Below are 26,292 nucleotides of genomic sequence, written 5' to 3'. Positions count from 1 at the left end.
AATATTAGTAGGTTGCTTATTAGTAGCATTATCATTTTGAAATAATGGCTGATATGAAATTTACTTTGTATTTAAATGTAACATGTATTTTGTTAATATCAAATCTTTCCAGATGTTATGTGAAAACTATTTAGGATATCGACGGCGTGGGACAGTGAGAGTAGCCTCGTTTTGGTATGAAGGTCGACAGCCCTTTGGAAGGCTTCCTCACGATTTACTCCTCGTTGCCATGATAAAATCACTGTGATTGAACTCTGACTTGACAGACTATCATGCCTAACACTCATTGTAATCTCTATAACTTTCCTACCCATATTGTAATCTCCAGAGCTGTCCTGTCTTCTGAGCCTCTCTGTACTGCATGGTAACAAGACACTAATTTTCTGTAAAATGCTTGTGATATCTGTCTTTGACTGTGGTCGTGACTGTCATTTGGAGTAATAATGTCGATTGTCACTTGTGCCTCTGTAATCAATTGTTTTTAATGTATTGTGATAAATTCTAATAGTAGATTTAGATACTACAATACTTTACATAGTATAAACAAGTACTTAATTATTTGTTTTTAGAACACTATTGCAATTTGTGAATAGAAACTCTATATTTATTTTATTGTATTTTCTTACTGAAAATTGAGAAATGTTTAAAAAAAAAAAACATCTGATAAAAAAATCAATTATTTTTATTTGGAACAGTCCCATTTGTAAATAAGTATTTATGTATCCTATTTAGAAAACACTAGAAATACTGTATTATATAGAGGTATATGGGAAAAATCTGATAAAATCATAAAGTATCTTTTAATGACCAAATGAGTCATAAAGTAATAATGCATTGAGATTATTGGTGTAAAATATAGTATTTTTTTATTTAAAGCCCTATTTGTTTACTATATTTCTGAGTATTTTGCTACTTCAGTTAAAGTTTGTCATGTGTTAAACATCCTACTTCCAATTTCCCAATGTTACTTCTACATGTTGCTAGGCTTTGAAATAGATATTTAAGTTCTAGTAAAAATTGAGACAATAAGCCATCATTGGAGACTAGGAAGTTGTCTAGCACTGTGTTATTTATTGTACTACAGTATCTATTTTGTAATTAATGTACAGATAAATTTAAAAATCACGAATTGTATTTCTATCCATTCAATCCTTACTACCATTCACTTTATGGCAAGCACCTGGAAGACTGTGACATACAGGTTATTACATACAGTACTTGGATGAAAAATAGATCGCAGTTTTACTTGAACGAATATGAATGACCATATACAGTACATTACTTTTTATTGGAAATACCAATGCATTGAACACATCAATAAGTTGTACGATGTTCCTATATCATATTAGAATCTATGCGAGGACAGAAGTTAAAGGTAACGGGGGTGCAAATATGGTTGAATCATTGGCGAGATTGTTTAATGTTTTAGTTTGTCAATGGTGCCAGTGGACTGGGTGTGTGCATGTATTGTACCACTGTACAAAGGTAAGGGAGAGTGGGCTGTGGCACCCTAGCAGTACAGTACGAACCAAACTCGGCTGAATACCTCGTCAGGCTAGGAGGAGTGAAGAAATACCCCCCAATTGGGGGCAGTGTAAATAAATAGACGATATAGACGTTGATAATGTATTTGTTCCTACGTGGATAAAAAATTTTGAGTCATTTATATGGGGTTTACTCCTAAGTCAATTTACTATAACCAGGTAATAAAAGAAAACTTTCAGAATTGCAAGGGAGGGATGTGTATGGCAAGAGCATTGTTGGAGACAAGAGGAAGAATAATGAATTAAGGAAGATGAAATGGGGGAAAAATGCTGCTGCAGAGTAATACTGTACAGAAGTATGAAAGATAGAGAAAAATGTGGAAGTAAAACCTAAGGTAGCAGAGGCAAAGAGGGTTGCTGATTGGAGGTTGGGTCTGAGATTGGATCGTTTGTATGAAGAGAAATAGTGTCGGAAAGAAGAGAGTAAGTTAAGATGGATTGAGAAATGAGACAGTGTAAGATAAAAATGGAAGGTTGTTGAAAGGAGATGAGGCAAGGAAAAGGTGGTCTGAATATTTGGAAAGGTTGCTAAATGTTGAGGATAATACGAAGGTAGATATAATTGCTGTTGCAGGTGTTGAGGTGCCAGTGATGAGAAATGAGAGAGAGATTACAGGAGTAGTAGTTAAGAGAGCACTAGATGGAACAAGCACAAGTAAAGCACTTGGTATGGATGTTGTTAGGGCAGAGACGTTAAACGAAGGGGCTGGGACTACTTGAATGGTTGGCAAGATTGTTTAATACAAGTTTCATGTTACCAATGGGATGGGCGTGTGGTATGTATTATTCTCCTATACAAAGGTAAGCGAGATGTGCACGAGTATTGTAATGCTAGGGGTATTACTTTGTCAAGTGTGGTTGGAAAAGTGTATGGTAGTGTTAATCATTAGGATTATGGATAAAACAGAGAATCATCTTAAAAGTGCAGGGTGGTTTAGAAGAGGCAAAGGATGCATGGATTAGATTTTTAGTTAGGCAGATATGCAAAAATATTTAGCAAAAAGTACAGAGGTGTAAATTACATTTATGAATCTGGAGAAAGCTTATCAGAATTGATAAGGAAGGGATGTAGAATATGTTGAGGTTATAAGGAACTAGTGTTGTGTATTTCAGAAAGATTCTTTTTATATTAATTTCCCATATTTCATAGGTTGTTGTTGAAATATTTTACTTCAGATATTAAAATACTATAACAATTTTAATATCATAACAGAAAGTAACTGTACCAACTGTAATGTTAGGAATAAAGTATTGATGGTGAGAACGGGTGTAAGAAATGAATTAGCAGCCACAGTGCATGTGTCGAGGTGGTTTGGCCATGTAGAGAATGGAAAATGGCCGTCTGCTGAAGAATGTAATGAATATAGGAGTTGATGGGAAAAGTACAAGAGGAAGGCCAAGGTTTGGTTGGATGGATGGTGTGAAGCAAGCTCAGGTGAGGATAAATGTGGGAGCCCAAAGAGCATACTAGAAATAGGAATGAATGGCAAACAATTGTGACAGTTCCAATAAGCCCTGCAGCTTCCTCCAGTTGCGTTGGTGACCACCGAGGTAGCGGCAGTAGGGATTCAGCATATAAAGCTTCATTTGATGTGTACAACAGGGTAGGCTACGACACCCTAGCAGTACCAACTAAACTCATAACTCGCCAGGCTGGGAGGAGTGAAGGAGGGAAAAGCCCTCTACAGTTTTCTTTTTTATGGTGACTACCCCAATTCCTTGGTAGATAAATAGACTTGAATAACTCTGTTTGAAAATATAAGCATAATGGCAATGAATATTCTACAGCATGACTTCTTCAACCATCACCAATTCAAATATTTCACTCATTAACACTAAAAATCAAATTGCCTACTTCACTTCTACAGAGTACCAACAATTTACAATCAGGTAATGTTAATAGCTTAATATTTAGTCTTATATGGTAAAACAGAAAGCCAAATTACCAATACGATTATAGATAAGATACGTTCACTAATAACAACAGGGGTCAGAGTATATTTGGTTTTATTGCATCAACCTATAGCTTATAAATATTTACATCTAAATACAATAATCTGATATTACTTTCTTCAAACTATCAAAGATTTAGGGTTTAAATTATATTGTAGTGCTGTGTTTTCTTAAAACTGGTAATCTTGTAGATTATGGAAAGTGTTTTAAGATAAAGAGAGACCCAAGAGAAGGCTTACCTCAATTTTCCCCCCTCAGGGTGTATGCCTGCCTCCCGCCATGACCTACACACTGCACACTGGGATTATTGATAGCAATAATGCCCCTGACAAGAAGCACAGTATGAGCTCTACAGCTGGTTTGTACTTCATCCACTTGCGATGTCCATGCATTCATCTGGATTGAACAAATCTCTAGCTTCACATCCATCATAACAATCAACAGTCAGCATTCACTTCCTGCAAGAAAAAGTAAAAGTTTGGTAAGGGGGCAACAGTTGATGACGAATTTTAACTTTTACTTAACCTTGGACTATACCTTAACCTTCAACCTTGACATATATTAATAGTATGGATTTTCATACACTCAAATACGAATCAAGGTTGAAGTCTGTGACAACGATATCCACACTTAAGGCGGATTAAATGAATTAGACAATTTATTTGAGAGTGACCTTGACCTGCCAAATTTAATGATTTCCAGCTTTTACATAATCCCTGCAAGTTTTATTACTCTACAATTAAAATTGTGGTCAAGAAGCTGTTCTCACACACACACGGGGTAAAACAATCTTCCAATTTCGTTGGCCAAGGTAAAAATAACCAAATACAGTACATGGGTTGAAAACAACATGACCCTGAATCAACAGTTATAATAGCCATGAAAATGAATAAAACGCCATTTATTTTGCGATAAAACTGCACACCATTAAACAGATGCTAACCAAATTACAATGTGTTTTTGCAAAAGAAACACCAGAAATTACAATACACTGTATACCCAGTCTGTGTAGTATGTACCCATTAAGCAAACTCAGGACAGTCCAATCATCCATCATAAAGTAATTTCACAAACTGTTAATGTTTCCACAGAAACAAAATTCACTGGACTGGGGTTTGATCATTTAAAATTAGCCTTTTCTGTACTATTGCCATCTCCCTTTCACATAAAGCCTGAAAAAGGAGATCTGAAAATTGTCTTCAGTTCAGCAATTTACAGTTTGGCATTTGATGTGCATTTCATGGGTACTTTCATTAGACAATTGTTTGCAAACACGTTACAATGCACACACAAATTCCTCCTCATGTCATGACACAAAACAGGCGATATTTCAGTCAATTGTATGCATACCCTGAGCCATGCCAATGAATAGTAGCAGGTTTGTAGCTTTTTATGTCAAATACACATCAGTGGTTTCCAGCTCTAGTTACTCACTGATTGTGTTCAAAACATGAAAAAAAGATTGCACTCTCTTACAATACACGTATAAACTCACTCAGCGTAGATCTCTACCAAGTGTAGGGCATTGCACAAACCTGAAACCCACCCAACCACCCACCCCCAAAAAATACAAGATATTTAAGGGCGGATGAGCACAATAACTTTTACAATAAATTTAACTAGATAAATCTCCTCATCTCTATACTACCCCTAAAAATTGATATTACACTGCCATGGTTAACTTCTTATTGCAATTTAACATCTTGCTGCTCTGTTCTGGCAAGCGGTAAATGTTATGCTACGTGCGTTGTCACAATGGCGAGTATTTTGGTGTATTTTTAATTATTTAAATAATCCCTTAGTTCAATGGATGCCATTGCTTGCTCACTAACATTATCTCATTGCTCCTTCGTTCTGGCAAGTTGTACATTTTGCACTATGCGTGTTAGTCACATGGGCTAGAATTTTGGTATTTTTTCAAAGTTCAAGACAGCTCTCATTTTCTAATATGATTGAATATCACACATTTCTAGCCTACCCTATCTTTATTCACATGACTGAAATAAGAGAATTGTCAAATTGTATACAGTATCCCAATACTGTATTGGAAACAACTGTTCATGAATGCAAGACGTTGGAATTTACATTCTGTTCGAACAAGTATTTTACGACAGAAGCTCCAGCATCTGTGAACATTAAAACTTTGCTTCTTCTCTCATAATCTGACTAGTATATCAAACATTTCTACCCCCAACCTATCATTCACATAAATAAGCATATTCAATTGTATATCACTGTAAAAAAAATACATAACCAAGAGCTTTTCCAAATTGTTAAAAGTAGCACCAATTTAGCCATCCACTCTCAGATATTCCTGTAAATATAACACTTTCAAAGTATTGTACAGTGAACCCTCGTTTATCGCGGTAGATGGGTTCCAGACCCGGCCGCGATAGGTGAAAATCTGCGAAGTATTGACACCATATTTACCTATTTATTTAACATGTATACTGTATTCAGACTTTTAAAACCTTCCCTTGTACGTACAGTAGTACTATTAACAAACTACCCTTTAATGTACAGAACATTTAATGCATGTACTACAGTACCCTAAACTATAACAGGCACAAATATTAAAGGCGATTTTATATCATGCGTTTCCTAAACGCGCTAAAAAGCACGATAAAAAATGGCAACCAATGTTTTGTTTACAGTACGTTTATCTCTGATCATAATGAAGAAACAAACTCATTTAGTGTACACATATATGTATAGGTTAGTTTTTGCATCGATTATATTGATTATACAGTACAGTATGTTGATTTTGTTATTACCAATGTTTTACTTAATTTTTCTTAGGACTTCCAAATGAAATGTTTTCTTTATGACGCCGCCTGAAACGACGGCGTCATAAAGTACGCTCAGTAAACAACCACGCTCAGAACAAAGAAGGCATTTAACGTGCATGATGAAAGTGATAAATAATGATATTGACAGTAAAAGCATTTACAAAATATGTTATTACAAATATTATTTACCGTATCTGTATAAAATCATACAGTACATACTGTACCTAGCAAAGCAGGAAAACAATTTACGAGAGAGAGAGAGAGAGAGAGAGAGAGAGAGAGAGAGAGAGAGAGAGAGAGAGAGAGAGAGAGAGAGAGAGAGAGATTGTTTTACGTACATAAATGTAAATTTTGAACAAAAAAAATATGATAGGTTACATGTATACTCTTCAGACTTTTAAACCTTCCCTTTAACCTAATGCATACAGTACTAAACTATAAAACAGGCACAAATATTAAAATGTTAGAATATTAAAGTAAAAAATAAAGATTGTTACTGTATTCACCACGAAAGAAGTTCAAGAAAAACTTGAATGATGATGGCGATGAATTTGCTGCACAGTAGAAATGATGATGATGAAGCTGATGATGTCTTCTACTGTGCAGCCAATAATAATATTTTACGTCTCTTCAGACGGAGGTGTCTTTTCCTGGGACACCTCTTCAACTTCTTCCTGAGACACTTCTTCAATTTCTTCCGAGGGCATTGTGATCCGAAGTTGCTGCCGCTGCTTCTTTTTTCGCAAGAGCATCCTGTAGGGAGCCATGTGTTCATCAATCTTGGTGCAGAATTGTACAGAACGAACCATATCCTCGTCCCACTCTTGCGACATTTCTTTCATCTCATTCGCAAGCTTGCAGAGCTTGGCAAGCCGTTCTAATGTTAAGCCCGTTTCTTCGACATTTTCTTGGATCTCTTCCTGTGTTTCACTGTCTTCACTGCCCGATTTCGTCAGGTCTTCGAGGTCTGCGGCCGCGTAACTTCAACTGTCTTTTAACATATCGAGAAGCGTCACCTTCTCAGCAATCGTCATCATCTGACGGTGCCGTTTAGGCTCACTACCAGCCTTAGTAGAAGCAGAAGGCTTAGGAGGCATTGTACAGTAGAGTTTAACAGAAAGTTCAACAGAAAGTTCAACAAAAAGTTCGACTTAAAACAGTCACGCACAGCACAGATTAAAGTTCACAATAACTTAACATAAACACAGCGATACAGCGGGAGACAAAGTGACCGCGGAAAGAGATGCTGCGGGTTGGAGAAGCGGTCAAAACACCAATCACAGGCTAGATTACAAAACTTGGGTTCTGATTTGTCATCTATCAGCGCTTGAACCAATCACAACCCGTCTTATATGCTACGTAGGTTACCAATTCAAAGTACAAGATACCCTGCTTACAGTATACTGTACAGTAATAATAATACTGTAATAATAATAATAAATAATGATACTGTAATAATAATAATAATAATGATAATAATAATATGATAATAATAATAATAATGATAATAATAACAATAATAATTTTAATAACAACACCAATAATAATCTCTTTCTCTCTCTCTCTCTCTCTCTCTCTCTCTCTCTCGTACGCTTATTCGAAATGTGATTTTTGCAACAAAGAATATTATTGGATGCAGTACTACGTACGTATACATACAAAAGATTCATGGAAAAGAAGCACATTCATTACATTTGTAGTACAGTACAGTAGTAGCCAACAGCAGCCTTACACCATTCTAATATGGTATGACTGCATCTGATTTGCGTTTCATGTTCGATTTAATTTTACTACGTACTGTATATAGTACTGAATTATCGTATGATCACATTCTCTTTTCGTGTTTTATTTCTTTCTGTGCTTAATTATGTCATATGTAATGCAATGAACAATCAGTAAGAGCAGATATTACTAATTACAGTATTAATGGAATTACAGGTAACGAAATATCGTATTTGGGGTCTTCAGATATTGCGGTATTTTCGAAATTTCCGGAAAATCCGCGATATGTATTTATAAATGGGTAATGGAAAAAACCCGCGAAGTGGTGAATCCGCGATGGTCGAACCGCGAAGTAGCGAGGGTTCACTGTACAGTAATTTGTATTTTTCCAAGCTATACAACCAGAGTTCTGAAAGTAAGGATAATATATTCCATGTGAGCTGGAAAAGCTGATGAAATCATTAGAGAGGTAGTTAAAGACAGGATGTGAAGTGGCCCTCACACCCACCCAGTGTCAAAGGCTCTTCACTTTGTACTTTTCGGTTCAGGACCAAGAGGGATGGTTAAAGTGGTAATTTCAACTTAAAAGGACTCTGGTTTATATAGCTAGGAAAAATAAGGAGTAAAAGTTTTTCATTTGTTTCAAGTATATTCAAGTACTGTATACAGTTTTGTCATTAATGTAGAGGAACTCTGAAGTCCACCTAGAACCAAACATACTTTTTCTTCCCTGGAAATATCCAACTGCATAGTCTCATATAAGTTAGCAAATTAGATTACTTCAGTAACCTCTTTTCTGTCCATCATAGGGATAAATGGGTCGACAGGGTATAGCCGGTCCATTGAGATTGGTAGGTGGTCAAAGAAGGGGTCCCTTCCTTTTTTAGGAGGGGATAGCAACTGGGAATAATATACAGTACTTAGTGTGTGATGGTCAGTATATTTGTAAGTATTCCACCATCCTCCCCTCTTCTAGAGAGGATGGTATTAGAACTTCTATAGGTTCTAAAAAATGAAGTTCAGAATTGTAGTTTACCAAATCCTAGTCACATCCAGTGAGCAACACTTCAACATCTTCGTCCCCGAGGGCCAGACAGAATAGAGAAGAGCCAGTCATTCTGCCTTCATTCTACTTACAGCTATTGTCGTTACTTACAATAACGACATGGGAAATCAATTGTTATTGAATATCTATGTTCATATTGTATATGGAAAATGTTCTTTTATATTACATTGCGTTAAGTGGAAATGTGCAGGTTTCTGTACAAATGAAGGTTTTGTTTATATTTAATTGTAATAAGCATTGTTACCAAGGAATATTGTCTTGTGAATAGTTGTATAAGTGGTTAACAATGCGATGTAAGTTGTTTGAATAGTTTCGTTCGGTTTGCGTTGAATAGTTGGTTTCGTTCGTTTGTTGTTTTCTTTTGTCGTGAGCGAACGAAGCGGAAGTCGTGACTTTGGGAGAGAGAGCGAACGCATTATTTTTACGACAAAGGCAACAGAGCTAACGGCGAGAGTTGCTGCCTGTCACTTCTCAACGTATGTAGTGTAGTCTTCAGTGGACTTAATCAGGATGAAGAGAATTTCATTTGATTAACGAAGCCGTTCCTTCCCGGCATTTAATGAAGTGGATGAATTAATCAACCGAAGTTTGGATGAGTATCATATAATATTTAGTTACCTTGGATGGGATAATTCGCTAGGGATATGCATATCTGTGCGTGGGATTCCGTGACTGGGTAAAATTAAATATTTATGTGGTATCGTGGTTTACCCGTGCCTATTGCAATCCGAACTCGGTAAGAACTAAATATGAAACCAAGTAAGTAATAATTGGGGCAAAGGCTCAATAGAATATAGTATGACCATTTATCTTTGTAACACAACGCAATGAATTCCTAAAGTAGAGAAAGGGTCTTGAGTTCTCTTAACGAATCTGGTAATTAGTAATTTTGTGAATGACTGAAGTCATTATATGTTGTTGCTTGTTTGACCCTAATAAGTAACGATATTTGGTGCCGTGACCAGGATTTGTGAGATTTTTCGAGATAATTTCTAAAGTTTGAAAGCCGGTCATATAATAATATTTTGGTTTAGTCACATGTACGATTAATACCGATGGTGATTATATCGGACATTTACGCAGGGTTTTCCTGCTAATAACTATGTTGTGTTGATGTTTTGCTGTTAATGCCTACCCTCCCTAACCTTGTTGAATCCTTTTGTTTTTGCGTGTTTCATTAAATTGGTATGCGGTACCCTGCTTACATAACCAGACGGGGTTAAACCTTTCTCTTTGTGTGGTGTCGTAAGAAACAGTATAGTAAATAATTTTTTTTGCGCTATTTGTAGGTTAGAGGCATTTCAGGCTTGATTAAAACGGTTTCTAAAATGAAGTTTGATTAAATTAATAAGGCCTTGTCCTGCTTGCCTTAAAGTCTTAAATTTGGTTTTGTTATTTTCCTTTACTTTGAATTAATGTAAATTTTCTCTTGTTAGAATATCTCTCATTTAACAATTTAATAATGAAACGTAAAGTAGCTGTTGTGGGACATTCTCATGTCACCCACATGGAGAATTGTTTTTTTTTGTGGTAGATCGCCATTATTTGAACCCTTAGAATATAGAACATTTGGTAGACCAGGGGCTGTTACAACCAACCTTATGACACCTGGCTTGATAACCGAACTTACTACCTATGGGCCTAGTATCATTACCTTGTTCATAGGTAGAAATGACTTAGATGTACCAGGAGATAACCCTAACCTGGTGAATAGTGTTCACAAAAATATTCTAGGATTGGTAGAGAGTCTACATACAATCAATAATTCAGAAGTTTTTGTTATGTTAATAGAAATACGTAAAACACCATCTAGAACCTCTGCCGAAAACTATCAAAAGAGGAAAAACTGTTTAAACATGAAGTTAAAGCGAGATACAAGAATTAGGGTGATCCCTACTTTATTATCAGAAGGTGATGTAGCCAGAGATGGAATTCATTTCAATCATAAAAGCTACAAGGCGTTGGCTCAACGTATTTGCATTGAGTCAAACAAATATGTGAAAAGTAAAGGGTGGTAGAAGGTGTGTAGGATCGTGGCCCTTCCCTTTCAGATTTAGGGCTGGGTTAAGTATGGGACAGGGCCTGCACATTCCACTATGCACGTATAAAATTTCTCCTTTTCATAGTTTAATTTGCGTGAAAATTATTGGGTGATGAGTCACCTTTGTGAAAATTTGCTAATTTAAAACTTTTGAACTCGGTTATTATAGTTGGATGCATATTTATTATTTATTGAAAATTTGAGTATATTGTATTTGTATTGTTTGAGTTTGGTCTTGTCACAATGGAGTCGTTGAAGCGTAGACGTGGCGGTTATAAATCCGTTATCACACGTTTTATTGGGAAGATGACCGAAGTGATCGATTCAACAGATATTGATGCTATAACTTCCCTTAGGGATTCTATTTTAGATAATCTGAACAAAGTGCTTGCTTTGGATGAACAAATTTTGGATTTAGTTAAAGAAGAAGAAATGTCTGATGAAATGATAAATCAAGATGAATATGCAAGAGACGTCCGTACACATATCGGCAAACTCAATAGCTCTATTACTAACAATTTGAAGTTACTAAATCCTCTAACGCAACCACCGCCACTACCCAAAGCCAGTATTAGATTACCCAAACTGGATCTTCCATATTACTCTGGAGATATATTAAAATGGAATTCCTTCTGGGAACTATACGAGGTGTCAGTACACCAGCGGAAAGACTTAAAACCAATTCAGAAGTTTTCATATTTACGAAGTGCACTCACAGGAGAAGCTTCGAAATTAATCTCGGGATTTATATTTGAGGCCACCAATTATCCACAAGCTGTAGGTCTTCTCCTATCCACTTATGGAAAGAGATGAAATTAAGCATGTTCTGGTGAGAGGATTGCTAGAAATGGTCTCCTGCTGCCAATTCAGAATCATTGCAAACTTTCAGAGCTAATTTTGAATGCTCAATAAGATCGCTGGAAAGTGAAAGGCTGGAATTAAATGAACTTTGTTATTTTGCTCTATACCAAATTGCCTCAAAGCGTGAGTGGGACTGTGAAGCGTAGGTGTGGAGACGATTGGTTGGTATTAGACACCTTTAGGAAATACCTAGAAGAGGAGATTCGCAAACTAAGAACTTTTGTTTCAACTGATGTAAATAAAACTGAAACACTGTCGTCAATATCTACATTCACGGTAAATCAATCCTAAGCTGTTAGACCGAAAACCAAGGGAAATGTGAATAAGGCCAGTAATCAGCAATCCACAAGATGTGCTCTTTGTGATAAAGAACATTGGTGGACTCAGTGCAAAACTTACACAACCAGAGACGAAAGGTTGAATCGTATCAGAGCTTTGCAGTTGTTTTGTGTGTGCTTCTAAGAAACATTTTAGTGTGGATTGTGACAAATCAAGTTGCAATAATGGTTGTAATTTGAGACATCATCGCATCTTATGTGATAGGGACCAAACAACAAAGCAAAGCAAGAATAAACAAAGTGGTGTACAAGTGGGAACACTATCAGTAAATGAACAGGAGAAACCAAATAAATCAGGTAAGCAATCCATATTACCAACAGCAACAATTCCTCTGAAAGGGAAGAAAGGTCGAAAGGTACGACTTAAGAGGGCTGTTGGATACTTGTGCCGAGAAGACATTAAAAGATCGGCTCTAGAGAGATTGCAATATAGGTCCAAAGGAGTTGAAAAGATTGCCGTGAGAGGTTATCTAGCTAGTAAACCTGTTCATGAATACGAGTTGATAAGCGTCGCCATACCGCATAAAGGCAAGTTGATAATAATGGACTGCATAGTGGGGGATGAGCTCCCAGAATATGTGAAGAAATTCGACGTTAAGAGAAGCTTAAAGTCGTTATGTAAAACTAAGATCAGCTTGGCTGATAAAGATTTTGATTTGCCTGTTGAGAATCAATCAACTATTGAATTGATGGTAGGGGTTGATAATGTTTATAATATTTTGCATCCAGGGTTCAAAAGGGTTAGAAATTTAATATTGTTGCCAACCATATTTGGTTATGTGGTGTCAGGCACATGTAGTGCTTCCCCCACTAGGGAAACTCGGGTGAAAACTTTGAAGCTAGCTGTACAAACTGAAGGAATTGAAGCTACTCATAATGAAAATCCCAAGACTGATCTGGACGCATTGTGGAGTTTGGATAGACTGGGAAGAGATTGCAGTGAGTTGCGAGAACAAGACCAGAGGGTCTTAAAGGACTTTGAGAGCACTATAACCTATTCTGAAATTGATAAACAGTATGTTGTGGCGTTGCCGTGGAGAACCAATAGATTCAGATTGAAGACAAATTTTGGTTTAGCCATGAGTAGACTTCGACAGCAGAGCATCAAGTTTCAGAAGGATGTGGATTACTTGGATCATTAACAGAAAATCTTGCAAGAGCAAGAAGATAGAGGATTCATTGAAAGGGTAATCTATAATAAATCTGATGTGGACTGTCATTACTTGGCACATCATGGAGTGCTTAAAGACAGTGCCACTACTCCAATAAGAATAGAGTTTGATTGCTCATCAAAACAAGGTAAAAATGGATTAAGCCTGAATGATTGTCTATGGACTGGACCACACGTAACAGCTGATCTACTCAGAGTCCTGCTGCAATTTAGAACTAACACCTTTGCTTGCATTAGTGATATTGAGAAGGCATTTTCAATGGTACAGTTACGTGAAGAAGATCGCAATTATACGCGTTTTTTATGGTTGGAAAATCCAACAGATCCCAATAGTAAATTTTAATAGTATACAGATTTAGAGTAGTATTATTTGGAGCTACATGCTCACCTTTTCTTCTAAATGCAACCATCAAGCATCACTTGTCCACTGTGGTCTCATGGTTACCCCGGTCCAAGACAGTGGATGTAGTGGAAAGACTGAAGAAAGGTTTGTACGTAGATAATTTGCAATTTACGGCTAATGGTGAATCTGAGTTGATGGATTTATATTCTAATGCCAACAAAATATTTGCTCAGGCACACTTATAATTGAAGGAGTGGGTTAGCAATAGCGAGTCTATACAAACTATTGCTGCTGCTAATCAAATTGAAGCCAAACAAAACCAAATTCATAAAGTATTGGGATTGAATTGGGATATAATTAAAGACGTTTTGACTATCAATCCAACTCATATTAATAGATTGAGTCAAACAAAGAGAGATTCTCAGTACTGTTGCCCAAATATACGATCCATTGGGATTGCTTCTCCCTGTTACTATGAAAGCAAGGATATTTTTGCAGAAATTGTGGAAGGAACATCTGGATTGGGACGAACAACTCGAAAACCCACTACAAGAGAAATGGAGTGAAATACGCAAGGACTTGGAGAAGTGTTTTGAAATATCCTTTCCTAGGAGTGCTAGCCTAAGAACTGGTGATGCCTTGCACATATTCTGCGATGCTAGCGAAACTTCATATGGTTGTGTGGCCTATAGAGCAAATGGTGAATGCTCTAATATAATTTTAGCAAAGGGCCGAGTGACGCCCATTAAGGAATTGACAATTCCGAAATTGGAACTAATGGCATTGTTGCTAGGAGCAAGAATGACAAAATTTATTATTGACTCCTTTGATGAGAAGGAATTTAAACAATTATATGTCTGGTCAGACAGTAAAGTCACCCTTAGCTGGATTGTGTCCAGTAATGTTCTGCCTGTGTTTGTGAGAAACAGAGAAATTGAGATTAACTCTTTGATTCCGGGGTCAGTCCTGTCTTACGTACCGTCGTCAGAAAACCCCAGTGATTGGTTGACACGGGGAAAGAGTGCTAAGGTGTTAGAAAAGGACTCCTTTTGGTGGGAGGGACCCCCTTGGTTAAAAAATCACACTCTGCCAATTGATAGGTCATGGGTTGGGTGTACACATATACAAGGTGAACAGGACATTGTGGTCAATGTTGTAGGGGACATTGATGCAACACGCCTGCTTGATTGGGAAAGATTCAGCAGAGCTGACAAGGTCTTTAAGACCATAGCTTGGATAATGCGATTTGTAAAGAATTGCAGACTAGCAACCAATGACAGGAAAACTGGTAGTTTGACTCTGGAAGAGTTACAAGAAGGAAAGGTCAAAACAATTGTTCTCGTGCAAAGAGAGTACTTTCCAGAAGAATATAAAGCCCTGAAAAGGGAGGAAACAAACCCAAAATTGACATTAATTCGCCAGTTGAATTTGATTTTGGATAATAATGTAATGAGATGTAGAGGCAGGTTGGAACATGCAACACTGCCTGAAGAAGTTAAATTTCCTACTTTACTGCCAAAAGGTTGTGTTCTGAGTAAGTTGTTAATAAGACAACATCATGTGATGCAAGCGCACATGGGGGTGAACGCTACTGTAGCTAGTGTAAGACAGGAGTTGTGGATACCACAGCTGCGACAACTGGTCAAGAACGTGTTACATCATTGCGTGATCTGTAAGAAAGTTCAAGGAAAACCATATAAAACTAATATAATGCCCCTATTGCCGGAATTCCGGGTACAACGGAAACAAACTTTTAGCGTTACTGGGGTGGATTACACCGGGGCATTATGGATAAAGGAAGGGAAGCAAAATCCAGAGAAGGTGTATGTCATACTATTCACATGCCCGATCACTAGGGGTATACATCTAGAAGTAGTCAGAAATCAGTCCGCTGACTCATTCCTCATGGCCTTCCGGAAGTTTAGCAGCCGTAAAGGCTTTCCTTCACTAATGTTGAGTGACAACGCCACTACCTTTGTAGCAGCATCTGAATATCTGAGAACAATGGCAGAGCCCCCTTTTTCAAAACCATCTGGAGAAAATAGAGTGTAAGTGGAAATTTATACCAGCAAGAGCACCTTGGTTTGGTGCAATCTGGGAGAGATTGATCGGACAATTGAAAACCTGTATGAAGAAGGTAATTGGTCGAGCTCTTCTCAGTTATGATGAATTATCCTGCATTTTGGTGGAATTGGAATCCATAAATGACAGGCCATTAAGCTACACCTCGGGGGACCTTGATTAGAAGGAGATTCTAACTCCCAATCACCTGATCTTGGGTAGGAAATTAAGATCCTTTCCCAAGGAAACTATTAATTGGGATGAGGTATCTGAAGACCCATTGTATAGTAAAACTGAAAATGTAGAAAGGAGATTCCTTCACATATCCAAATTGTGTGATCAGCTATGGAAAAGATGGGAACATGAATATTTGATTTCGTTAAGAGAGACTCATCGAATTGGAGTCCAACATAATTCTTGGCCCAAAATAGATGTCGTCCTCGTACACGATGAAGGGCCAAGAAACAAATGGAAGTTGGGTCAGGTGATTCAGGTGCATGTGGGGTCTGACAATGTAGTTAGGGTAGCTACCCTCAAAACCTCCCATGGCCAGATCATGCGTCCCATTGTGAAGTTGTACCTGTTAAGAGTTATGGCAAGAAGTTGAGACTCATGATCCTGCCAAAATTCCTGAAGTATGTACCCGACCATCCAGGAAGGCTGCTCGGGTGGCTGCAGAAACTAGAAAAGATTTGATTCAAAAGGGACTGTTGTAAATACTTGTATATTATAACTTTTGTGGCGGGGAATATGTCGTTACTTACAATAACGACATGGGAAATCAATTGTTATTGAATATCTATGTTCATATTGTATATGGAAAATGTTCTTTTATATTACATTGCGTTAAGTGGAAATGTGCAGGTTTCTGTACAAATGAAGGTTTTGTTTATATTTAATTGTAATAAGCTTTGTTACCAAGGAATATTGTCGTGAATAGTTGTATAAGTGGTTAACAATGCGATGTAAGTTGTTTGAATAGTTTCGTTCGGTTTGCGTTGAATAGTTGGTTTCGTTCGTTTGTTGTTTTCTTTTGTCGTGAGCGAACGAAGCGGAAGTCGTGACTTTGGGAGAGAGAGCGAACGCATTTTTACGACAAAGGCAACAGAGCTAACGGCGAGAGTTGCTGCCTGTCACTTCTCAACGTATGTAGTGAAGTCTTCAGTGGACTTAATCAGGATGAAGAGAATTTCATTTGATTAACGAAACCGTTCCTTCCCGGCATTTAATGCAGTGGATGAATTAATCAACCGAAGTTTGGATGAGTATCATATAATATTTAGTTACCTTGGATGGGATAATTCGCTAGGGATATGCATATCTGTGCGTGGGATTCCGTGACTGGGTAAAATCAAATATTTATATGTGGTATCGTGGTTTACCCGTGCCTATTGCAATCCGAACTCGGTAAGAACTTCATATGAAACCAAGTAAGTAATAATTGGGGCAAAGGCTCAATAGAATATAGTATGACCATTTATCTTTGTAACACAACGCAATGAATTCCTAATGTAGAGAAAGGGTCTTGAGTTTTCTTAACGAATCTGGTAATTAGTAATTTTGTGAATGACTGAAGTCATTATATGTTGTTGCTTGTTTGACCCTAATAAGTAACGATAGCTATATATTGCCATTAGCAAGCTGCTTATTGTCCCACACGGAACCTGGGTTTGCTACACAACTACATTACAGTAATATAGCAGCCACCACAAGACTAAGTGAAAAGGCATCAAGGGATTTATGGATACTGTACTCCTATAGATAAATATGCATGAAGACAGTAATCAGCATGGCTAGGGCTACCACAAATATTTACCTAATGGATTAATAATACCAATTCTCCAGCCTCTTCTTCCTAACTTGCAGAAAATAACAGACTACTGTACTTAAGAGCAAAGAAATCATGTGTCTTTATAAAAAATAAACATTGAAAAATACCTTTTAGGTCTACACACCAATATGCATCAAGGTCCATCACGAGTTTCTATTTCCTTGACTGAAAAGCTAAACTACCGGTAGTTAGTTTACCCTAAGGAAATTAGGAATGAGTGTAAGTGGAACCTCTACATACGATTGCCTTTACACACTATTGTTCCAACATCTGACGTAAAATTCGATCGAATTCTCGTCTCGACACCCGACGTCATGCTCCAACATCCGGCGTAGACCATACGCGTAGAGTTTTCTTGAAACGTCTTTTGTAGTTTCGTATTTACGCCAGTAGATGGCAGCACGTTGGAAGGACTCTAGTGAGCGTCGCGTCGGACAGTTCTCTATTCTTGTGCGCATCATGTGGTTGTACCCTGTTCGATCCGTTATTAACAGTGCTTATTATCTTCCTTTCTTCACGTTCATTTTTTATTTTAAGTATACAGTAATCATGGGTCCTAAGAAGCTTAGTTTCGGTGCAGGTATTAGTAGTGGTGATAAAAGGAAGGTGGCAATACTTACATTAGAATTGAAGCAAGAAATTGTAGAAAAACACGAGCGTGATGTGCACGAGTGATCAAGCTATACAATATGGCCAGAATATGTCTACGATCTTGATGACCATCCAGCAGAAGGCAGCCATTAAAGCAGTAAAACCATCGAAGGGGATCACCATTATTTCAAAACATCGCAGCCCTACCCTGAAGAGATGGAATGCCCTTTGTTAATATGGAAGGACATAGATTGTTGGCGATAAGATCACAAACTATCATTTGCGAGAAGGCTAGCGCTGTCTATTGTGACTTGAAGGCTGCGGGCTCTGGGGGTGAGAGTTCAACCGATCCTATGACGGAGGAATTCAAGGCGTCTCGCAGTTGGTTCGAGAAGTTTAAGAGACAGACCTGGATTCATTCAGTTGTTCAGCACGGAGACACTAAGTTCGGACACCAAGGCTGCTAACAATTTTGTTCAAAAGTTCCAAAAGATCGTGGAGGATGAAGGCTACGTAGACCAGCAAGTTTTTAATTATGATGAAACCAGTCTGTTTTGGAAAAAGATGCCTAATCGTACATACATCACCGCTGAAGAGAAGAAAATGCCTGGACATAAGCCCATGAAGGATCGGTTGACTCTTGCCCTATGTGCCAACGCCAGCAGGGACTGCAAAATCAAGCTGTTATTGGTTTATCATTCTGAAAACCATAGGGCATTTAAGGCACAGAGTCAATAAGGACATGCTGCATGTTTTCTGGTGTGCTAATTCTAAGGCTTGGTTACTAGGCACTTCTTTGTTGAATGGGTAAAGCAAGTTTTCAGCTCTGCTGTCAAGAAGTACTTTCAGGAGAGGAATTTGCCTTTAAAGTGCTTGCTTTGTTTGGATAATGCTCCTGCTCACCCCCGAGGACTCGAAGATGATATCATCGACCAGTTCAAGTTTATCAGAGTGCCGTATCTTCCACCAAACACCACCCCTATCCTCCAGCCAATGGACCAGCAAGTCCTCTCTAATTTTAAGAAGCTCTACACTAAGCTTAGGCCTGATGCTGTTTCTCCCAGAAATTTTGAAGGTTTTGGCTCCAAACCTGAACCTGTGCTTGCCATAGCGGAAGACGCAGAGGAGATTGTATCCCTTGGCAAGTCCATGGATCTGGAGGTCGATGAAGACGACATCACCGAACTCATCGAGGAGCATTACGAAGAGCTCACCAACAAGGAACTCAAGGAGCTGCATGCCATGCAGAATGACGAGTTCCAAGCGCAGTTGAGGGAGTCAGAGGAGATCCGAGGAGGTAGAGCACATCTTAAGTTCGGCTGCAATAAAAGGGATTTTGACGTAGGAAAAATCTAGTTTTGGGTGAGATAGCCATGTCGTCCTGATGGAAGTGCCTTCTAGCAACTAATACAGTACAGTATATTATTTCTGCAATTGATATTACAAGAGAATTACCGTCAGGAATCACGGGATTCCAACCCCGGAAACGGCTATCCGAAAATATCGTGTATAATCAGGGACGTATCCTAAGATAACCATAGATATCTGCACCCCAAACAGAACCTACCCAGTCTAATCCACTAAGGGGAAGGATAACTAAGGAGCCGCTACACCACCTATCACCTTCGAGTGCCCCAATATGTTCCTGCTTCTCATTCCACGTTGCAGCCGAGCTACTGTGAAATTGAAGCACCAACGAGCAAAGGGGCGGGGAAAAGTAGGACGTAACGGGTGGGCCATCAGGACGACATGGCTCTCACACTCAAAAATAGATTTTTCCTGCGTCAAAATCCCTTTTTAGGGCTCGAGCCATGTCATCCTGATGGAAGTGTACCAGAGAATTATTTATACTCGGTGTGAAGCTTCTCCATGGAAAAAACCTGCCATAAATGGGGGCTCACCACTTATATAATGGAGTATAATCATAAATTTCTACCTTAAAAAGAATACAAAATGAACTTGATTTGGTGAACATGGTAGTGTTTCAAGAGGAAGGATCTATAACCCTCTATCCACTATCCCTGTGGTCAAGATCACTCCCTGTATCAGTTGTGAAGAACACACATTACAAAAATCATGAGCGTAGTGAGAAATAATTGAAGAACATACTCATAGTCAAATAGATTCTTAATGTGCAGCGTTGGTATAAATTGACTAGTATGCTAAGTTTAATTCTACTAAGAATTAAGTGTAGCAATAAAATCATCCATATATCATTTTCATTAAACCATCTATTTGAGAAAATTTTAATGCAGTATATATGAACAGCATTGTGATCTACCAGTGTACCCCAAAATATATTCCTCATAAAATTCTTTACCTAAGTAGTCATGAGGGGAAACAAGATGATATATCCCTTAACTCCTGAAGAAGGAGATTTTAAGATAAAGAATATTGCGAAAATCACCTATTTTTTTTACACAGAGCGGATCCAGACAATACACCCGCAGGTCATGATCCGAGAAAAGTTGCCTCGTCTCTGAATTTCTTTCAGACGATGTTGTTTGAAAGCCTTCGGGCTTATACTGGATGAAAGTCATCCAGAGTTTTCTTCAAACACTATGCGAAGCAATTACAGGAAATAAAATTTCATGTGGTGGCAGCAGGCAGTATTATAAAGCCTGCCGCTTGATTACTGCGAAGAACAGTGCACTAATTGGGACTTTTAGTGAAGGGTGTACATGATAGACTCTTAAGACATATGTCGAGTATTGTGTTTAGTGATAACACTATAGACTGTTCTTTCTACACAGGTGGCATTAAGCATAATAGACTGACACAAGTGCCAGGCATACTTATATACACAAGTGTTCCTAGTAACAACAGAATACATAGCGAAATTTTATATTTCCCTTAGAGTGGCTAATGTTTCCCTTTTCAGGTGAAACTTATTTTAATTCTGTTTACTATTTATGCTTTTATGCAGAATTGTTCTGCATAAGATGTTATTGAATACATCCATGATTTCTATTTTGTATTAAACAATAGAAGGAATCTTTGCGTCTCTTTCGCCTCAAACATTCTAGATTAAGAATAAAGTCAGAGCATCCTTGATTCTTTTAATATTTAAGAAAATATTGGGGAACTAAGGTTAAGACTGTTCCAAACAAACAGGTAAGATCTGATTGTACTAAACTGTTAATTTTACTGATCTAAGGTTTCCTACACGTATGTAAACCTGTCTGTCTCTTTTCAGCCAGACTTGGGAGGTATCGGTAACCTATACAGACATACCATCTAAGTACAAACTATACTTTATGTGTATGATGACACTAGATTGTTCCTTGAACTCACAATTCTCTGGTTTTTTTTTTTCCTAGAGTCTACCCAGACTCTTCCCTGTAGGGGGCAGGAAGAACTGACATAGTTTATGATCAGTTAATTGATGTATAACAGTAACATCAAGTGTCTCTAGGTCTAGAAGACCAAATAGGAAATATTTATCTCGAGATGACGGCACTATTGAAAATCCACAGATACATTAATGCTCTGGTAAACTTGCATCAGGACAACATGGCCTGAGCCCAAAAAATGGATTTTGAAGCAAGGCGAAAAATCTATTTTTGGGTGAGGTAGCCATGTCGTCATAATGGACCCACCCTCTTTTTGACAAAAGGATAATGAATCCCTCCCTATGGTACTGTATCTGCAACACCTACAAAGCTACGAAGAATGGCTTGGTGGCGATTCGGCGCACTATTTACAGTACAGTAGGAGTGTTGAGAGCATCGCCTCTTTAACGACTCTCCTATATTCTTGCCACTTTTCCCTCTCGAAGCGAAAACACTATTGGGGGTGTAGATAGCTATGAGACGTGTCAAGAATACGTCCTCTGATACACGTGATATCCCTTTTTAAATTTTAAGGAATATTCGCTCCAGGAGTTAGAATTCTGGATACCTTTGGTAAATTCTCTGGGATATATCACTGCAGTCAAAAATACCTAGGAAGCTACTAATGAAGGAACTTCCATCAGGACGACATGGCTACCTCACCCAAAAATATATTTTTCGCTTTGCTTCAAAATCCGTTATATTAGCTTGGATAGGTTAAGCTATAAATAGGAAAGACACCTACAAGTGTTTCCTGTCCAGTCAATTGCTATGACCACCTCCAATATTAAAAGTAGAATTCTTAAGAATTTTCAGAGGAAGATGATATCCTACGATATAGTGTCTCTTAACACAATCTTCCAGTTTCAATATTGGGGATTAAGGACAATAATGGATCATAACCATTAAAGGAAGAGAGAATCACTCTCTTACATGTGATGGTCTCACAATAGGCTGCCCATGAAGTACCTTGTAGGTAGGAAAAACTTTGGGCTACAGCACTGACTGTTTGGTAACAAGTTGCCAGGCCTGCCGGCGTCGGCCGGGCAGGCCGGCATGTCGCCTATTCTGGGCTATTGAAGGCAACGGCTCTGCCGTCTGGCAGCCGAGGATCCTTCCATCAAGGGGACCCAGCGGCAGTCGGTGGCAGATGACCAGGTATGGGTGGCCGGCTGCCAGCCGGCAACTCAGCAGTCTGTTCCCAAATGTCCAATGTCTTTGGGTTGTCGGTCAACTATGTTCCCAACAAGCGGCGGCAGGGCAACTGTCGGCCACAGACAATGGACATGGCCCAGTATGAAAGTATGAGAGAAAGAGAGGATGGAGGAAGGCAAGGGCTCAGCCTTGCCAACCTGCATCCAGATTGAGGGTTCAAGTGGAAGGGGGAATAAAATTCGGGCTTCCACCCAACCATATACAGTACCAGTCATAAGGGCTATGGAAAGCAGTCCAAGGGAGGACAGATGAACACTTAAGGATATGAGGATACCCGCCAGCAGCAGACGGGGAACCTCAGGCCAGTCCTACAAGAACCCTAGGGTCAATGTAGAACGATGGCCAGGAGGGTGTTGGATCATTCAACACGAAAGGGATAGTAGGGGTAGGTGTCCTATAGGTAAGGTAATGCCCGAAGGCACTACCTAACCTAAAGGATTCTGGTCTCATGAAGTAACCTCAGGTAGGAGAAATCATTTCCCCAGGTTGGGTTAGTCAAGGGAGAGGATGTCCTTAGGACACCAACTCGCAGGAGAGCAGAATCTCGTACTAGAGACCTTTGGCAGAGAAGAAATCATTTCCTCGGTCTAGGGTCTACCAGCACAGGACTGTCTGCTAGGCCAGGGAAGGGGGAATTGTCATACACAACCCTCAAGTATGGCCTAGAGAGGTCTAGCCTCCTGAAAGAACAGCTTAACCTGACATGGGAAATCATTTCACCAAGACAGGGAGATGCCCAACAGACTGATACTCTGATGTCCCGTCCTTAACTCAAAACCGACTCAGTGGTTAGGAGAAAGAAAACGGAAAAAAAATTTTGCCAGAACTCTGTTCACAGCAAAGAAAACTGAGAATAGCCTAGGCTAATCAGAGGGAAGGGGATTGCTCTTAAATCTCCTAGGAGATTGGTATCAACTTAAAAGGTATAGAAGGCGTCAGTCTCCCCTTAAAAGGCAATACAAGAGCCATGGGGACATGTATGAAAGTATACTAAAGCCCCTAGGCTAGTAGCCTAGGAGCATTGAGAATCGATCACCGAAACTCTGTATACTATCTTGGAAGAGGAAAGCATAATTAAGTAATATCATAAATGTGTAAAATAATGCATGTGCTTCAATAAAACTTTACCAGGAAGGTTATATCATGCATGAAGTGTGAGGGTGCCTAGGCTAGGAAGCCTAGCACTCGTGAGGCTCGATCATAAATAGCCAAATCTACGACAACAATGATATAATATAAGAATCCCTAGCTAAATATCTAAATAGCTAAAGTTATTAAAGCGTAAAAATGCCGGGAAAGGGTCCTTCTGACTAACTAAATGAAGAGAAGAACGACCGCGTCACTGACGCCATCCGGCTGGCAACAGCTCGTTACGTTAATTACGATCTCAATCAAAAACCAAAACTGGCAAGAGCTTACATTTACACAAGATAAAGATATTACTTGACTTTCCAGAAGCTGATGAGGCTGGGGAAGACATCATAGCGTCCAAAATACTCCAAAATAGCACGAGAGACCAGGGAAAACACCGGTCTAGCGAAGCTACGATAGAAAGAATGACGGTGGCGCCTCGCAGTGGCGGATTGGGGCACTATTTGCAGAGCAGTAGGGAGCGTCTAGAGCGATGTCTCTGGAACGACTCTTATTCTTGCCTCTCTTTCCCCTCGAAGTGAAAGCTCTTATGGGGGTGTAGAGAGCCATGAGACGTGTCAAGAATACGTCCTCTGATATTACGCGATATCCCTTTGTAAAATTTAAAGGGATATTTGCTCCAGGAGTTAGAATTCTGGATACCTTTGGTAAATTCTCTGGGATATATCCCTTTAGGTCAAATATACCTAGGAAGCTACCTTCGAAGGAACTTCCATCACGACGACATGGCCTGAGCCCAAAAAACGGATTTTGAGCGAAGCGAAAAATCTATTGTTGGGCGAGATGGCTGTGACGTCCTGATGGAAGGTTCCTTTTGGTAGCTTCCTTGGGTATATTAACTACAAGGATATTCCCAGAGAATTAAACCACAGGTTATCACAGAATTCTTACTTCTGGTGCGAGTATCCTAAAGGTTTCCCTTTAAGACATCGTATATCAACAGGGGACGCATGTATTAACACGCCACATAGCTATCTGCACCCCATATAGAGTTAACACTTCGATGTGGAAAGGTGGAGAATAACTGGGGAGCCGTTCCACAGTTACACTCGTCCGTGGCTACTTTTGGTACTCAAAACGTAAACAAACGGACGCCATTGTTAAATGACGTCACGTCCGTCCTCATCCTGATGCCAGCTACTTGCTAATCTCCATGATACAGCAGGACAGGGTGGGGCCTGAAAGGCTAGACTAGAATAGCAGGGAGGGTCCATCAGGACATAATGGCCATCTCACCCAAAAGTAGATTTCTCCGTTTTTTTGGGCTCAAGCCATGACGTCCTGATGGAAGAGTACCAGAGAATCAATGTATAGTGGAAATTTTCCCCCTATTAGAGTAAGTGCCAAGGGCTTTGAATAGAGGTATGTAATGTGACCTTAGTAGAGGTTCCGTGGGGATCCAGCTTCCCGCCCCCCTGGCAGAGTAGTCCCAACGCGTTATACCAAAATTCAAAGTGGTCATTGAAGGGCTACTCACCCTGCGGAGAGTTCATGAAGGACTCGGAGACAAGACAGAATGGTCAATATTCGTGTAGGAACATTCTCAACAGTAGATAAGTGATGGTTAGTCACTCTATTCCAAGGTTAGAGAACAATCTGGTCTCGAAGGTATGGCATAAGTAAGTATTCAATTAGGAATATTACACAGCATGGGTGAGTATATAATACAGACAAAAACATATTATTCTTCTCATTTCAAAGAAAGGGGTAAATGAAACTATGACATTCATGTATTTCATAGAGTAAATAGGAGCGGAGAGACGCACAAGTAATAAAATAGACATTTCACAATTGCAGGTTATAATAGTAATAAATGCAATAAGGAATATAAAGTTAATTTACAATAATAAATAATGTACATAGAAATTGGAAGACTTCAATCTTGAATCTGAAAGAAATTTCAAATAATTAGAAAGCACAAGTTCAAGAGGAACGTCAGTCTTTAAAAAGGGAAAAAACACATCATGTCTTAGGCATGTGGCACTCATGTAAAGTCTGACATTTTCACCTCGTAAAGAACAGTCTATGAGAAACACCAAGTGTCCATAAATCACTATGTATCGCACGAGGGTCAACACAGGCACCCGTGTAGTTAAAGTCCCAAGTAACTCACTGTTCTATGCAGTTAAACTGCAGGTTTCATAACACTACCTGCAGCTACCACAAAATGTTTGACTTCATGCACTTGCTTCGCGTAGTGCTTGAAGAAAACACGTGAGGATTTCCATCCTGTGAAGCTCTTGAGGCTTTCGAAATCCATACTCTGAAAGAAATTCAGAGAA

The 26,292-nt window shown here is 38.8% G+C and overlaps 1 protein-coding gene and 1 long non-coding RNA gene across 2 annotated transcripts in view; one reads left to right on the top strand and one right to left on the bottom strand.

The window, feature by feature from the left end:
- The window catches only part of LOC137623287 (beta-alanyl-bioamine nonribosomal peptide synthetase ebony-like), a 98,530-nt gene extending 97,442 nt beyond the window's left edge, over nt 1-1,088 (top strand). Inside the window, 1 exon segment of the mRNA XM_068354065.1 lies at nt 113-1,088. Coding sequence (XP_068210166.1) covers nt 113-247 — 135 coding nt within the window. The 3' untranslated portion in view covers nt 248-1,088.
- The window catches only part of LOC137623288 (uncharacterized), a 77,221-nt gene that overhangs the window by 6,140 nt on the left and 44,789 nt on the right, over nt 1-26,292 (bottom strand). The window contains exon 2 of the long non-coding RNA XR_011040588.1: nt 3,737-3,955. This is a non-coding gene — a long non-coding RNA (uncharacterized lncRNA). The remainder of the gene's footprint in view (nt 1-3,736; nt 3,956-26,292) is intronic.

This window comes from Palaemon carinicauda, chromosome 30, assembly GCF_036898095.1.
Source record: "Palaemon carinicauda isolate YSFRI2023 chromosome 30, ASM3689809v2, whole genome shotgun sequence".
In the NCBI taxonomy this organism is placed as follows: domain Eukaryota; kingdom Metazoa; phylum Arthropoda; class Malacostraca; order Decapoda; family Palaemonidae; genus Palaemon; species Palaemon carinicauda.
Note: the sequence above shows the minus strand (reverse complement) of the source record. Positions and strands in the feature narration are given on the sequence as shown.